Here is a 13,136-nt window from a genome sequence, read left to right on the forward strand (position 1 = left end):
ACACTTGAAAGTAATGTGTTTGGTTATATGGATGAGACTATTTGAGTTTTGAAACTTGTATCAATGATTAGAATTGACAATTAATCTCATAAAATTGTGTTCAAAAAGAAAAAAAAAAAAATCTCAGACATGTGGATGAGCTTTAAGTGGTGGATAGATATTTTAATACTCACGAGAATTGTCTTGGCTTTGATGGATTATTTTCAAAGTTAACTTCTTTTTTTTCCCCTATTTCTTTCCTCTGAGTGTGATTGAATTGTCTTTGATTTGATGAATTAAAATAAGATGGAAGCTCTATCCAAGTCTATTTCGTTTTGTTTGTTTCCGGAATTAGTATCAATTTAACCAATCATTCCTAGTACCTGAACTTAAACTACTTTGAAAAGTTGTTTGCTAGTTCAACTGCATCATTGTCTTTGTTTATTATTATTAATCTTCAAAACCTGCTTTCTTGCTTATGGGAATATGCGTAACTGTTGATTCTTGTTTTAAAGGGTATTCGATGGTGGTGGAAACCAGAGTCCCATGCCCACAGGAATGGTTCATCAAGTTCCTTCGTTTGGGACGGAGTTGGACTGGGTGGAGCCTTCAATGGAACTATGTCATTCAAGAATCTTACAGCCTCATGCTTATGATCACGTTTACAATGCTTTTGACCTACTACGAACCGAGCCATCCGTCCAGGTGATCTTTTTTTTTATTATGTTTTCTTGATTCACTAAGCTCAAGTTTCTGTGTCTTATTTTGTTAAGTATTCATAAACCCTAAATAGAAACACAATGTGTACCTGAATAACGTTTTGTGCAGAGAATGGTGTTATCATTGTCATCTGACAAAGCAGTGTGGAAGGCAGTGAGGAACAACGAGGTGGTGCAAGAGATTAAGGATTTGTACTACAATGGCATTAATCAAGGTATTAGTATTAATTTAAAGCCTTTTGTTAGAGAAAGTTCTCATTGGCTTGTTCTGTCTTTCTCTATATTAACAGACGAGGAGAGTTCAGATGATGACAGTTCAGGTGATGAGAGCTCAGATGACACTCCACGGAAGAATAACACACCAACAGATTTCATAAAATGGGTATTTGACAGCACCGTGGTTAAGGCCACGGAAGTGTTAAAGAAGATAATAAAGCTCGCGATAGAACTCTTAAATAGTTTCAAAGTTAACAAAAAGAGGAAACGTGGCAAACTCAACAATTGGTTCGAGGAAGATCTCAAGACTTCGGTCTTTCTCTCCATCTTGGTCATGTTGGTCGTGATGGTGTCCCGAGCCTGCAACAATTCTATGAACGATCTAAGTTGTTAATAGTTTGCTTTTACCCCCACCCAATGCATTGGATTTCTTACAAGCGGTAAGTTACAACAGAAGAAGACACTTAGACACAAATGAAGAGTTTGTTCGATCATGATTAAAGATTGGTTTGTAGTTACATAATCCAAGGAGACAATACTCATCACAACAGCTGTTGTCACTTGTCACCCACAAATCTCTCAAAGGCAATGGCTAGGGGATTGGACCGGTCCGTACCAGTTACATCTCTGAGATTAGCTGGGATGGTGTTTTACTTGTTGATGACTGCTGCAGCTTTCATCTCAGGGTTGTTTCTCCTTAAGCTTATTTGAACAGAAGTGAAAGCTATGTTGTTTGAACATGTCATGAAGATGAAGCGGCTACATAATTGTCACCAGGACACCAAGCTCCCATTGATGTCACCTATGAGTTTTGCAATCTCCTTTTTCGATCTTGACATCATTACAGGAGAGACCATTTTAATTGGTTTCTTTTATCATTGATCAATCTCTACATTTGTACGGTTTTTAATCATCACTCATTATATAATATTTATATCTATTTCACATTATGATCTATTATTTCTAGCATATAATGAACAATTTTATAGATAATCATTCTATGACGTAGATTTTCTATAACATTTATATAGATGGACAATTCTGCAGTACGTATTACATTTTCGATGGACATGCTTTATGTGTAACACACGACACAACGAACGTTTCTATCAACAATAATTTGAAACTTTCGATAAGTTTTATCCTATAATTAGTTGAAAAATATTTCTTCTATGAATCGAACCAAAAACCGAATGTAAAAGACTTTAAGCTTTAATCATTTTACCACAGCACTTCTATAGACTTGCAAGGTTTGAATGAGAGTAAACTTACCTCCCTCTCTGGTCTCTGCTTTAATTCCTGTAGCCAACATGAGTTAAGATCAAAACTCTCTTCTGTTTTTGTGCAACAAGATCAAAACTCTTCGAACCAAATTAAAACAGAAGGACCTAACAAATAATGGTAAAGGTTATATCCGACTCACTTTTATATTTTTCCACTAAAACAAATTATTTATATTATACAAGTGGTTTTAAGTAGTTGTTTTTTTTTTTTTTTTTTGTCTGCAACAAAACAGACTCATATAGACCATGCGAACCATCCCGGTAACTCTGCATCCATATGAACGACATACGACGATTGTTTCCTTGCACTGCGTGCTAGACTGTCCGCCTTTGAATTCTGTGTCCGTGGTATATTTATGATCTCTGAGCTGTTGAAACTTCTCTTCAAAAACTTTATGTCTTCCAAATAGCTTGCAAAGGCTGGCCACTCTTCTGGTTCCGAAACCATCTTCACTAATTGAGCACAATCCGTTGCAAAAGTAACACAAGACTGTCGAAGATTCCTCATGCATTCCATTTCCGATATGAGAGCCTCTATCTCTGTGTGTAGTGGCGACTGACTCGCTCTCGTATTCCTTGCTCCCATTAGTCCATCGTAACCTTCAAGGGTACTGTACCATCCTTGCCCTGAATATTTATCCTCTGTTTTCCAAGATCCGTCCGTAAAGCACCATCGACCTGGTATACTCGGTATTGCCCAAGGTACAGGAACTTGGGTGCGGTCCGTACTCTGAGTCTGAGAGTTTTGTGCTTCCGTCCAAAGTAACGATTCCGTTTCTGCCAATTTGAGAGTATCTCTGGGATCCATATCCAAATTGCTAAAAACTTTATTATTTCTACCTTTCCATATATACCAGAGAATCCAAGCAAAGTAATGATCCTCCATTTCGGGGGACACTCTCCAAAATAAATGATCCATATTGGTAAACAAAGATTGAGTGGGGAAAATATCCGAATTCGTTGGAATCCGTGAAAGTGCCCAGACCTGAACCGCCGGTAGACATTAAAAAAAACGTGATTAGTGGACTCCTCGGGGGCTCCACATCGGTCACATACAGTACCTCCTTGCATTCCTCTTGACCTCAAATTTTTCTTAACCGCTATACACCCAGTTAAAATTTTCCATAAAAAATGTTTCATCTTGGGTGGGCAGCGTATTTTCCAACAGAACGCCTTCAACGGTGTTATCGAAGTACCAAACTGGGGTGGCATACTTTCTCTGTCCGGATATACTCGTTCCACTTCATATCCAGATTTAACCGTGTATTTCCCATTGTTTGTAAAATGCCATCCATTTCGGTCTTCTAGGTGAAATCTGCTTATAGGAATACTTTCAATAATTTTCACATCTTGCGGATCCACCAGAGTCCGAATAACCTGTAGATTCCATGACCGTGATGTTCCATCGATAAGAGCATCCACTGTTAGTTCCGGGTAAAGATTGTGTTGATTTTTATTTGCTGGTCTCGGGCGAGTGGATGGAAGCCAAGGGTCATTTCATACTGAGATAAATGATCATGTTCCCACCCTTTTAATTAGTCCTTTGCTAACAAGAGATCTAGCAGAGACAATACTACGCCAGTCATAAGATGACGAGTATGATCTAATGGGTTCCAGGGGTGAAGCATTCCTGAAATATCTCCCTTTGAAAACACGAGAAAAAAGTGTGTTAGGTTTGTCCATTAATCTACAAAATTGTTTCCCAAGCATAACTGTATTAAAGTCTGTAAGATTTTTAAATCCCAAACCTCCATCATCCTTAGGACTACATAGTTTGTCCCATGATTTCCAATGCATACCTCTCTTATTACCTCTTGGACTCCACCAGAATTGTGCCACAGCACTCACTAACTTCTTCATTACCGTTTTCGGGATTCGAAAGCATGACATCACATTGTTTGGCAGAGCTGTAACCACAGATTTTATAAGTAGTTTTTTAACATATAAAATGATATTTTCATCAAATATAGAGATAAATATAGCATTTTCTATTTTTTCTCACAAATAAAAAGTTTTATTATAAAAATATACATTGAAATAAATTTCACATAAATAATATTTTTATATATTCCAAAAGAAAAATATAAAAGCGAGTTTAAAATGCTATCCAATATTAAATACTCCAACTTAGTTAAATAGGACATTATGCTTTGATTAAACATGTAATTATTTTTCTGAAAAACATAATGTTTGAAAATTAAGAAAGAAATAATTTTATTGTTGAGCGTATCGCTTTAAAATGAATGAATAATAATAATAATACTTTCTCTCTTTCTTTCTGGAAGAAGATATAGATTTTTTTCTGCTCTTCTATACTTTTCCTTGTCCCGATCGAGAAAAAGACAGAGACGCCTGTCCTAAAGAGAATTTTCAACCGACAACTTTGCAGATAATCAGGTTTTCGATCGATCCATAGAACTTTGATCTCTTGCTTGGTAATATGCATTTGTTAAAATTGAATCTTCCCAGCTCATTTCTCTCCTCTTCCACGATCTTTACCAGCTTTCTTCGATCTTTCAATTTTGACTTGTTTATGTTTCTTATAGATTCAATTCTAAAAAGAATCAATCTTTCTCTTGTTTTCCGCTGATGGGTAGCTCAATTGTGTGTTGATTCTTCAAAAGTCTCTGCCTTTATGGTCAATAGAATCTTGTTTTTCCATGTGGTTGCAGATGGGCACCTCGTGCTAATTTTGATTAAATGAGATTCTGGGAGTTACTTTTGAGTGAGAAGGCTGTTGTTATAGTTCCTAATGGGGATAAGGTACTTGTCGGTCTCGGTGGCATCAACAGCTCTGAGCTTTGTGGGGCTTCAAGTCTGGACAGAGTTGTCTTTGGATAGGCTTAGAGCTGATGGGCTGATTGCAAAGAACATTTCTTTAGGAGACTCCGAGCATGCCCTTGAGCTGCTTCTGGGATCTTACTTTACAATCGCCCTGTTGACCAATTTTGTGCTCAATGTGTATATTCTTCTGATACTCTCCCTCAAGGTAAGAGTTAAACATTGTTTACCACTTGTTGTCATTGCTGTTCGTTGCCATAGTAATGTGCACAGGCGTACTGATTGTTTAATTGTTTCTGGAAATGTCGCTTGACCATTTACAGACTCTATTTTTTGGAGATTTATATGGCGTTGAAACTAAAAAGTTGGTGGAGCGACTTGCCAATTACATCATTTACAAGGTAGTGCTGTTCTTACTTTCATTACTTAATATCTTAACTGCTACAGGGAAAAAAATGTATCAAATATACTTTTAATGCCAGAGTAATGAAAAGGAACATAATATGTTTTGAGGCTTAAGAGAAATCTTTACTTAGACAGATGATTCCTTTCATTTACTTGTGCACTTTGCATCTTTGTTTAGTGCTTCTGTAATTTAATTCATATGCATATATAGGCGTGGGCGTTCGGGTACCCGTTGGTGTTCGGATCAGGTTTTCCGGGTTTTCGGGTTTACGCTCATAGGTCTCATACTAAAATTTTATTAATACGGGTCGGTTCGGATAATAACACTTCGGGTTCGGTTCAAAATTGTATTGCGTCTTAAAACCCATAAAATAATCATATATCGTACGGATTCGGGTTATATCGGTTCGGTTCGGATATAACCGAAGTAAAATACAAAAAATTTGAAGCAAAACATAAAGAAAAACATCTAAATTAAATAAAAATTAATCTATCACACATAAACTGATAAAATAACAATAAAATGTTAAATCAAGCATGAAAACAAACATTATTTGTAAACAATATGTATTGCCTTATAGAGAGTAGACTTTTTATTTCAATGAGCAAATTATAAAATACTTATTTATAACTAATTGTGTACTTAAATTATTTATTAAAATTTTAATATTTATTATTATATATCATACTACCACAAATATTGAATTTAATAATTGAAATACTTATATATATTTCAAAATATTTATATTAACTATTAATTTCAGATTTTTCGGGTTACCCGTTCGGGTTCGGATATTTTTTGTACCACCCTACATGACCCGTTCGGGTATTTTTACATTTCGGGTCGGGTTTTTCGGTTCGGGTTCGGTTCGGATTTCGGGTTCCGGATTTTATGCCCAGGCCTATGCATATATATACCTGTATGTGTTCTGGATGTCAATAGATTAAATCATAATTTAATCCTCCTTTCCTCCTAGGGTACATTTCTGCCGCTGGTGATTCCCCCAACAATATTTCAGGGTGTACTGTGGACAGTTTGGCTGACTGTTCTATGCACTTTAAAGGTATTGTTGACTTTTTGTAGGAACTATTGGCGTTTGTGATTTATCATCCTTTTTAGGCACTCTCCTAATGTGAATCTTGTAATGTCATGTAGATGTTTCAAGCTTTGGCTAGAGACCGGCTTGAACGATTGAATGCATCTCCTTCTTCTACACCTTGGACATACTTCCGTGTGTATTCAGTTCTGTTCTTGGTTCTCTCTGTTGATATGCTGTGGTATTTCCTAAACTTTGTGGTATATTGTCAAATATTCAAATTGTTGCATTTTCTCTCTCTCTTTAAGAACTTAAACTAGAAAAGTCAAATTTACATTCTAGTTTCTCTCTAGACTTCATATATAGTTAGTAATGTGTATAATCGAGTAGGTAATACGAATAGACCTTACATGGACAACGCTCTTCGTTAAAAGGATTTAATTTTCTTCTCATTTGTTGCAGGATAAAGCTTTCCCTTATGACATACAATACAATTGGTTCTTCTGTGTATCTGTTGTTACTTTTTGAGCCATGCAGTATTGCTTTTGAGACCTTGCAGGTACGCAAGTAATAGCAATTGTCTTTTTTCGTCCTTCTTGATTGTTGTCCTTTTCTTTAGCCATGGTCAACAAAATATAGAGCTGATCTTGTTCTTCTGCAGGCTCTGTTGATTCATGGGTTTCAGTTGCTTGATATGTGGATCAATCACTTAGTAGTCAATAACTCAGACTGCCAAAGATCCAAGTTTATCGATTCCATGACAGCAGGTCTTATATTTTCTTGTGTTAACAATGAATAATTTTTGGTCTATTCAAACTCCGTATCTCAACGTAAACTCTTACCCTTTGGGATAGGCTCACTGTTGGAATGGAAAGGCCTCCTCAACCGAAACCTTGGTTTCTTCCTGGACATGGCTACTTTGGTAATGGCACTATGTCATTATTTGCATATCTGGTGGCTCCATGGCCTTGCCTTTCATCTGGTGGATGCAGTTTTGTTTCTCAACATACGTGTAAGTTTGTTAATTTAATACTGGGCAGAGCATTCAATTATTGTATTTTTGACCTGTTTTTTTTGTTTGGTTTTGCAGGCATTGCTTAGTGCGATTTTGAAACGAATGAAAGGATACATAAAACTGAGAATAGCTCTGGGTTCTCTCCATGCAGCCCTTCCTGATGCAACTTCTGAAGAGTTACGTGCATATGATGATGAATGTGCTATATGCCGGGTATGCTTGTGCTCTATAGAGCTATTTTTTCATACACCTTTTCAATACCTCAAGCTCTTGTATACATTCTGAATGGCCAGGAACCTATGGCTAAGGCTAAAAGGCTTCACTGCAACCACCTTTTCCATCTTGGATGCCTGCGATCCTGGTAGATACCTACATCCTCGGATATTTATAACTGAAACTAATGATCCTGATGATGATGCTTTGATGGTGCTGGCAGGTTGGATCAAGGTCTAAATGATGTTTATTCTTGTCCTACATGTCGTAAGCCTCTTTTTGCTGGTAGAACTGAAAGTGAGGCTAACCCTCGCACAGTTGAAGTCTCAAGGGATGAGCAGCTAGCTCGTCAGCTTGAAAGACAAAACAGTCCTGCTCATCCACTAGCCACTGGCTTATTCCCTGCTGAGATGCCAAGTTCTGTTGAAACTGATCCTTCCAGGTCCAGTTCATTCTTCTTCCCTGATTCACTTATTAACTAAATCCTGTGAATCTTTCATGGTGGTGCTGAATTGTATAAGTTCTCACACTTTACTTTCACAAAATAGGAATTTAGGATTGGATCCAAGCTGGCTGCAGACATGGTCAGACCAGGGCATTGATGTCGCTGGTCCCTCTACTACAGCTTCTAGGTCCGTTGGACTGGGGAGGGTTCAGATGATGATGAGGCATCTTGCATCTGTTGGGGAAAGCTATGCTCACACTGCACTTGACGATGCTGCTTGGAGTCTATGGCCGATGAACCCTTCACAAGCTTCCACTTCTACTACTACAACCATACCTCCAGGTGCTGGTGGAAGGACAGGTGGTCTGCATCTAAGAACTGTATCAAATGTGACAAATGAAAGCTTGGCAAGTATACTAGCTATGGCTGAGACAGTGAGGGAAGTCATGCCACATGTGCCTGATGAAATTATTTTCCAGGTAAAATTTTAAGTGCATGTTGGATAGTCTCTGTAACCTTTGACAGGAAGTGCATATGTAGTTGATACTAGAACATGTTGCGCTTTCTTTTTTTTTTTGCAGGACCTGCAGAGAACAAACTCTGTTGCTGTTACAGTGAATAATCTTCTCCATATGTGATGATAGTTTGTGTAAAAAATACTGAGAACTTTCTGCACTTTCATTTCAACCTTTAGGTATAGATTAGTTGATTCGGGACATATCCCTGTCCTTGAGTTTATACACCACCCAACATTGTGCATCACTCTTTACTATAGAGAAGAAGAGGCTATGTTCCTCTGGAGATATCTTGTCACAGTCTCGAGGGAGAGTGACCACTCTATGCAGCTACCTCTCTTATGTAAGAATGTGTAATTTACAATAAAAACAAGTTAAATTAAAGAATCTACGGTTATTGATCCAATAGCCTGTTATGTAATAGTATATCATCAAATGTGTAAACTCAGTTTTTTTTTCTCTAAACTTGAATATATCCTCCTACTTCCTGTATAGTCGCTTTGATACGGTCGGCCATGTCCATGTGCTAAGTCCAGAGACCATGTGCTAAGTCCAGAGACCTTATCCTCAGACTTTTAAGAGCATGATCAATGAAAATTTTTAAGGTGGAGTTTTTAGCGGAATATAAGAAACTATCTCTTAATTTTTAACTAAAAATGCTTTTTAATATTTTTTAGTTAAAATTTAAGAGTTAGTTTCTTATATTCCGCCAAGAACCCCACCTTAAGAACCCTCGTTAATCATGCTCTCATCACGCATTGAACTAAAGTATAAAACGTTGAAAAGTAGCCATTATATCTTGCTCTGCAGCCTAAAATAAACGTGTAGATGTCTATCTTTTTCTTACCTAAACACACTCGTAACGTGGGCCAGTATTGTCAATCCAAAGAGATTAAAGAACTATACTGTTATGAGTTTCATAATTTCTGATTACGTTGCGTAGGGTATACATATATGCATTTTTTTTTTTTTTTTGTAAATCACTTGTTTAAGTTTTCAGAAACCCCATGGAGCATGCGTTGGAATCCAGATAACGAATCGTTGAATTATAAGGATTACGGTCGTCAGGCCCGGGTTTGAACCCATACATGTGATACATTAGTATGGGGCCTATTATTTATTTAAACATTTTAGGGCCTAATTATTCAATGTTGTTATTTGTTAACATATCAAATATGTTATGTGTTAATGTGTTCGATAAGTTAATAAGGTGATGGGCCATCTCTAAATAAAAGACAACTAAGTTTTATATAACCTTTCGTATTATTTAATATGAGTGGATTAAAAAGAATATAATAATTTAACATAATTGTCTTCAATGTTATCGATTAAAAGAGATAGATCAAAGATCAAAGCATTTGATTATGAAAGTTTGATAGATGATTTTGTAGGAAAAAATGTAAAAAACCAATATTTAAGAATTGATAAAAAAAATTACTAGTTTTAAAGATAGTGTAATTTTTAATTATAAATTTGACTTTTTTTATCGACAATTTTTTTATGTATTATCTAAATGCCTTATTTTTATATTTAAAAATTTCGTATTGACCATGAATATCTACTGGCAACTGACGGTCGTACATGTCCATGTACTAGTCCAGAGACCTTATCCCAAGACTTTTCAAGCCTCCCATATATTGTACTTAATGTTACAAAACGTTGAAAAAGTAGCCATAACTTGCTTTGCAAACCAAGAATATTCTTAGATGACACCAAGTAAACGTCTAGATGTACATCTCTTTCTTATGTAAGCACACTCGTAACGTGGGCCAGTATTTTTCAATTCAAAGATTATTAAAGAATTATACAACTGTTTTGTATTTCTTGCATCTAAAATCATATATAAATACTTGTAGACCTTTGTAGCTAGTTACCAATCACCATCACAGTCTCCCATCAATCATTGGATTTGGCATTGTTAGCATTTTCTTTCTTGCAGGAAGAAGCAGCCATGGAAGCCAATGGAGCAAGTAAGCATCATAGCTCTATTATAGTCCCATCTGTTCAAGAGATGGTGAAGGAGAAGCTGATCAAGAAGGTTCCTCAGAGGTATGTACGGTCTGATCTAGACAAAGCTGAGATTGCCTGTGACTCTGGTCTAAAAGCTGAGATCCCAGTCATTGACATGAGCCGCTTGTGTTCTTCAACCACCATGGATTCTGAGATTGAAAAACTCGACTTGGCTTGCAAAGAATGGGGATTTTTCCAGGTAAGTTTCAAAAGTCGAAGCTTAACTATCTTAAAACTCATTCTTTACTAAACAATTCCACTTCTTTTCTTATCTCCAGCTTGTAAACCATGGAGTGGACTCAGGCTTCCTGGACAAATTCAAATCTGAGATTCAAAATTTCTTCAACCTTCCCATGGAAGAGAAGAAGAAGCTGTGGCAAAAGCCTGGAGACATGGAAGGGTTTGGACAGGCTTTTGTGGTTTCAGAAGAGCAGAAACTCGATTGGGCAGACATGTTCCATCTCACAGTGCAACCTGCTAGGTTACGCAAGCCTCACGTGTTCCCCAAGATACCTCTTCCCCTTAGGTTTGCTTCAAAACCATTCTTACTTGCTCCACAAGTCTTTCTCTGTTTTTAAAACTATGTTCTTTTTCTTCAGAGATACACTAGAGACGTATTCGGCTGAACTGAAAAGCATAGCTAAGATCTTGTTTGCTAAAATGGCGGTGGCATTGAAGATCAACCCTGAGGAGATGGAGAAGTTGTTTGATGATGATCTAGGACAGATAATGAGGATGAATTACTACCCTCCTTGTCCTGAGCCCGACCAGGTTATTGGTCTGACTCCACATTCAGATTCTACAGGAGTCACCATCCTTTTGCAGGTTAATGAAGTGGAAGGTCTCCAAATCAAGAAGAATGGCAAGTGGGTCTCGGTCAAACCTCTCCCAAATGCTTTCGTTGTCAATGTTGGAGACATGATAGAGGTAAGTTTTGTGGACTAGAGAGAGAGAGAGAGAACAAATGATATATACAACGTTTGTAATTTGTAAATGGTTTTGGTTTGTCTATGTAGATTGTTACAAATGGGACGTACCGAAGTATAGAGCATCGTGGGGTAGTGAACTCAGAGAAGGAGAGGATTTCTATAGGGGCGTTTCACAATATAGGAACTGGTAAAGAAGTTGGTCCGCTGAGAAGTCTCGTGGAGAGGCATAAGGCTTCATTTTTCAGAAGCATGACCACTGATGAGTACTTCAAAGGCTTGTTCTCACGTGAGCTCGGTGGAAAAGCTTACCTTGATGTTATGAGAATCTAAAAGACCCATTGCCTTGTGACCTAAGAAAACTCTTATCTTCTACCACCGTTCTTGCATGTGGTACTATATATAGATTAGTATATTTTATCTTCTCTTGTTTCATGCAGAGGATTAATAAGAATGTCCTCTTTTCATTAAGCCAGCCGTAATTCGCTACATACGTCGTTACGGCTGATTTATATCTACATGTCGGCTGAATAAACAAACGCGGCTGAGTTAAGAGGAAAAGGCTGACTTAAGAACATAAGTCAGCCGGACGGTACGGCTGAATTACAAAAATATGGCTGATTTATGAGATAAAGGCTGACTTACAGACAAAGGTTACGGCTGACTTATACATCGGCGGTTTGTTTTCTGGAAAATTTGGCTGAGTTGTAACTAAGAGACGGCTGAGTTATGTTTCCCCGGCTGAGTTAATGAATATCGACTGGCTGAGTTATATAATTTACGGCTGACAAATGTGATGTTGTTACGGCTGAGTTTATGATTAGTCGGCCGTAATAGGACAGATTAACAGTAAACTCAGCTCGGTTACGGCTGACTTATTAGCGAAAGATTAATTACTAGAATATCATTCGTTTGACGGCTGATCTATGTGACGATACAGCTGATTTATCGTTTTTCATCCTAATTACGGCTGATTAAGGATCAAAAGATTAATTACTGAAATATTTCCATGGTTCGGCTGACTTACATTGTAAATGAGAGCTGATTTACGGAGGCTGAGTTATATATTTGTTTGTCGGCTGATTAACCAATTTTCCATGTCATCCGCCATGTCATCAACTCGGTGCCATGTCATTGCTAACGAACTACTTTACAACTACGTTTGTCTGTCTGTTCATTTTTTTTCTTCATCTTCTTTATCTATCTATATATCTATCTTCTTCATCTTATTCTTCATCTTTCTCCGAGATCTTATGGATCCGGTAATTATTGTTTATGGTAACTGGATTAAGAAAAACATATATGTATTCAACGCCAACATTAGAGAGTGTAGAGTTCTGCATTTAAATGAGAAAACAAAACATGAAGAATTCGCAAAGTCTGTACTCGATGATTACAGATTTAATGAATTGAGAACAACAGATTGAATTCGCAACAACATATATGTATTCAACGAACGACACTCCACCAGTTTACGGAGAACAAGGATGACGAAATGAATCGGAATGACAGAGCAAGAGAGACGATGAAAAGAATTGGGTTTTAATGTTTTGTATTACGGCTGGGTTTTGGGTTTTAATGTTTTACATTAC

The 13,136-nt window shown here is 37.1% G+C and overlaps 3 protein-coding genes across 5 annotated transcripts; all 3 read left to right on the forward strand.

The window, feature by feature from the left end:
• The first annotated feature begins 373 nt into the window (after positions 1–373).
• Positions 374–1,864, forward strand: LOC106361321. Its single transcript, XM_048766603.1, has 3 exons — positions 374–684; positions 808–913; positions 989–1,864. The coding sequence occupies exons 1-3, from the start codon at positions 526–528 to the stop codon at positions 1,306–1,308; spliced, it is 585 nt and encodes a 194-aa protein (XP_048622560.1). The 5' UTR covers positions 374–525; the 3' UTR covers positions 1,309–1,864.
• A 2,585-nt stretch (positions 1,865–4,449) lies between these two features.
• On the forward strand, positions 4,450–9,100 carry LOC106389175 (E3 ubiquitin protein ligase RIN2). 3 transcript variants are annotated; one of them, XM_013829376.3, is made up of 13 exons: positions 4,450–4,594; positions 4,870–5,186; positions 5,302–5,379; positions 6,361–6,447; positions 6,540–6,661; positions 6,883–6,979; positions 7,082–7,187; positions 7,275–7,432; positions 7,511–7,648; positions 7,729–7,796; positions 7,872–8,090; positions 8,197–8,572; positions 8,675–9,100. In XM_013829376.3, the coding sequence occupies exons 2-13, from the start codon at positions 4,950–4,952 to the stop codon at positions 8,729–8,731; spliced, it is 1,743 nt and encodes a 580-aa protein (XP_013684830.1). In that variant the 5' UTR covers positions 4,450–4,594; positions 4,870–4,949; the 3' UTR covers positions 8,732–9,100. The 3 variants fall into 3 exon arrangements, with proteins under 3 accessions (XP_013684830.1, XP_013684831.1, XP_048622558.1); XM_013829377.3 differs by having other exon boundaries at positions 4,491–4,632; XM_048766601.1 differs by having other exon boundaries at positions 4,585–5,186.
• A 1,339-nt stretch (positions 9,101–10,439) lies between these two features.
• Positions 10,440–12,015, forward strand: LOC106426465 (protein SRG1-like). The gene is made up of 4 exons (XM_013867186.3): positions 10,440–10,817; positions 10,897–11,144; positions 11,218–11,545; positions 11,635–12,015. The coding sequence occupies exons 1-4, from the start codon at positions 10,560–10,562 to the stop codon at positions 11,875–11,877; spliced, it is 1,077 nt and encodes a 358-aa protein (XP_013722640.1). The 5' UTR covers positions 10,440–10,559; the 3' UTR covers positions 11,878–12,015.
• Positions 12,016–13,136: the final 1,121 nt, after the last annotated feature.

Source organism: Brassica napus, chromosome C8, assembly GCF_020379485.1.
Source record: "Brassica napus cultivar Da-Ae chromosome C8, Da-Ae, whole genome shotgun sequence".
Classification (NCBI taxonomy): Eukaryota; Viridiplantae; Streptophyta; class Magnoliopsida; order Brassicales; family Brassicaceae; genus Brassica; species Brassica napus.

Bases quoted from the DNA above. Each gene is read 5' to 3' on its own strand.
- LOC106361321 (XM_048766603.1), top strand. From the start codon at position 526: ATGCCCACAGGAATGGTTCATCAAGTTCCTTCGTTTGGGACGGAGTTG. The intron at 685-807 runs GTGATCTTTTTT...CGTTTTGTGCAG, and splicing joins GAACCGAGCCATCCGTCCAG to AGAATGGTGTTATCATTGTC. The intron at 914-988 runs GTATTAGTATTA...CTATATTAACAG, and splicing joins CTACAATGGCATTAATCAAG to ACGAGGAGAGTTCAGATGAT.
- LOC106389175 (XM_013829376.3), top strand. From the start codon at position 4,950: ATGGGGATAAGGTACTTGTCGGTCTCGGTGGCATCAACAGCTCTGAGC. The intron at 7,649-7,728 runs GTATGCTTGTGC...CTGAATGGCCAG, and splicing joins ATGAATGTGCTATATGCCGG to GAACCTATGGCTAAGGCTAA. The intron at 8,091-8,196 runs GTCCAGTTCATT...TTCACAAAATAG, and splicing joins GTTGAAACTGATCCTTCCAG to GAATTTAGGATTGGATCCAA.
- LOC106426465 (XM_013867186.3), top strand. From the start codon at position 10,560: ATGGAAGCCAATGGAGCAAGTAAGCATCATAGCTCTATTATAGTCCCA. The intron at 11,145-11,217 runs GTTTGCTTCAAA...CTTTTTCTTCAG, and splicing joins AAGATACCTCTTCCCCTTAG to AGATACACTAGAGACGTATT. The intron at 11,546-11,634 runs GTAAGTTTTGTG...TTGTCTATGTAG, and splicing joins ATGTTGGAGACATGATAGAG to ATTGTTACAAATGGGACGTA.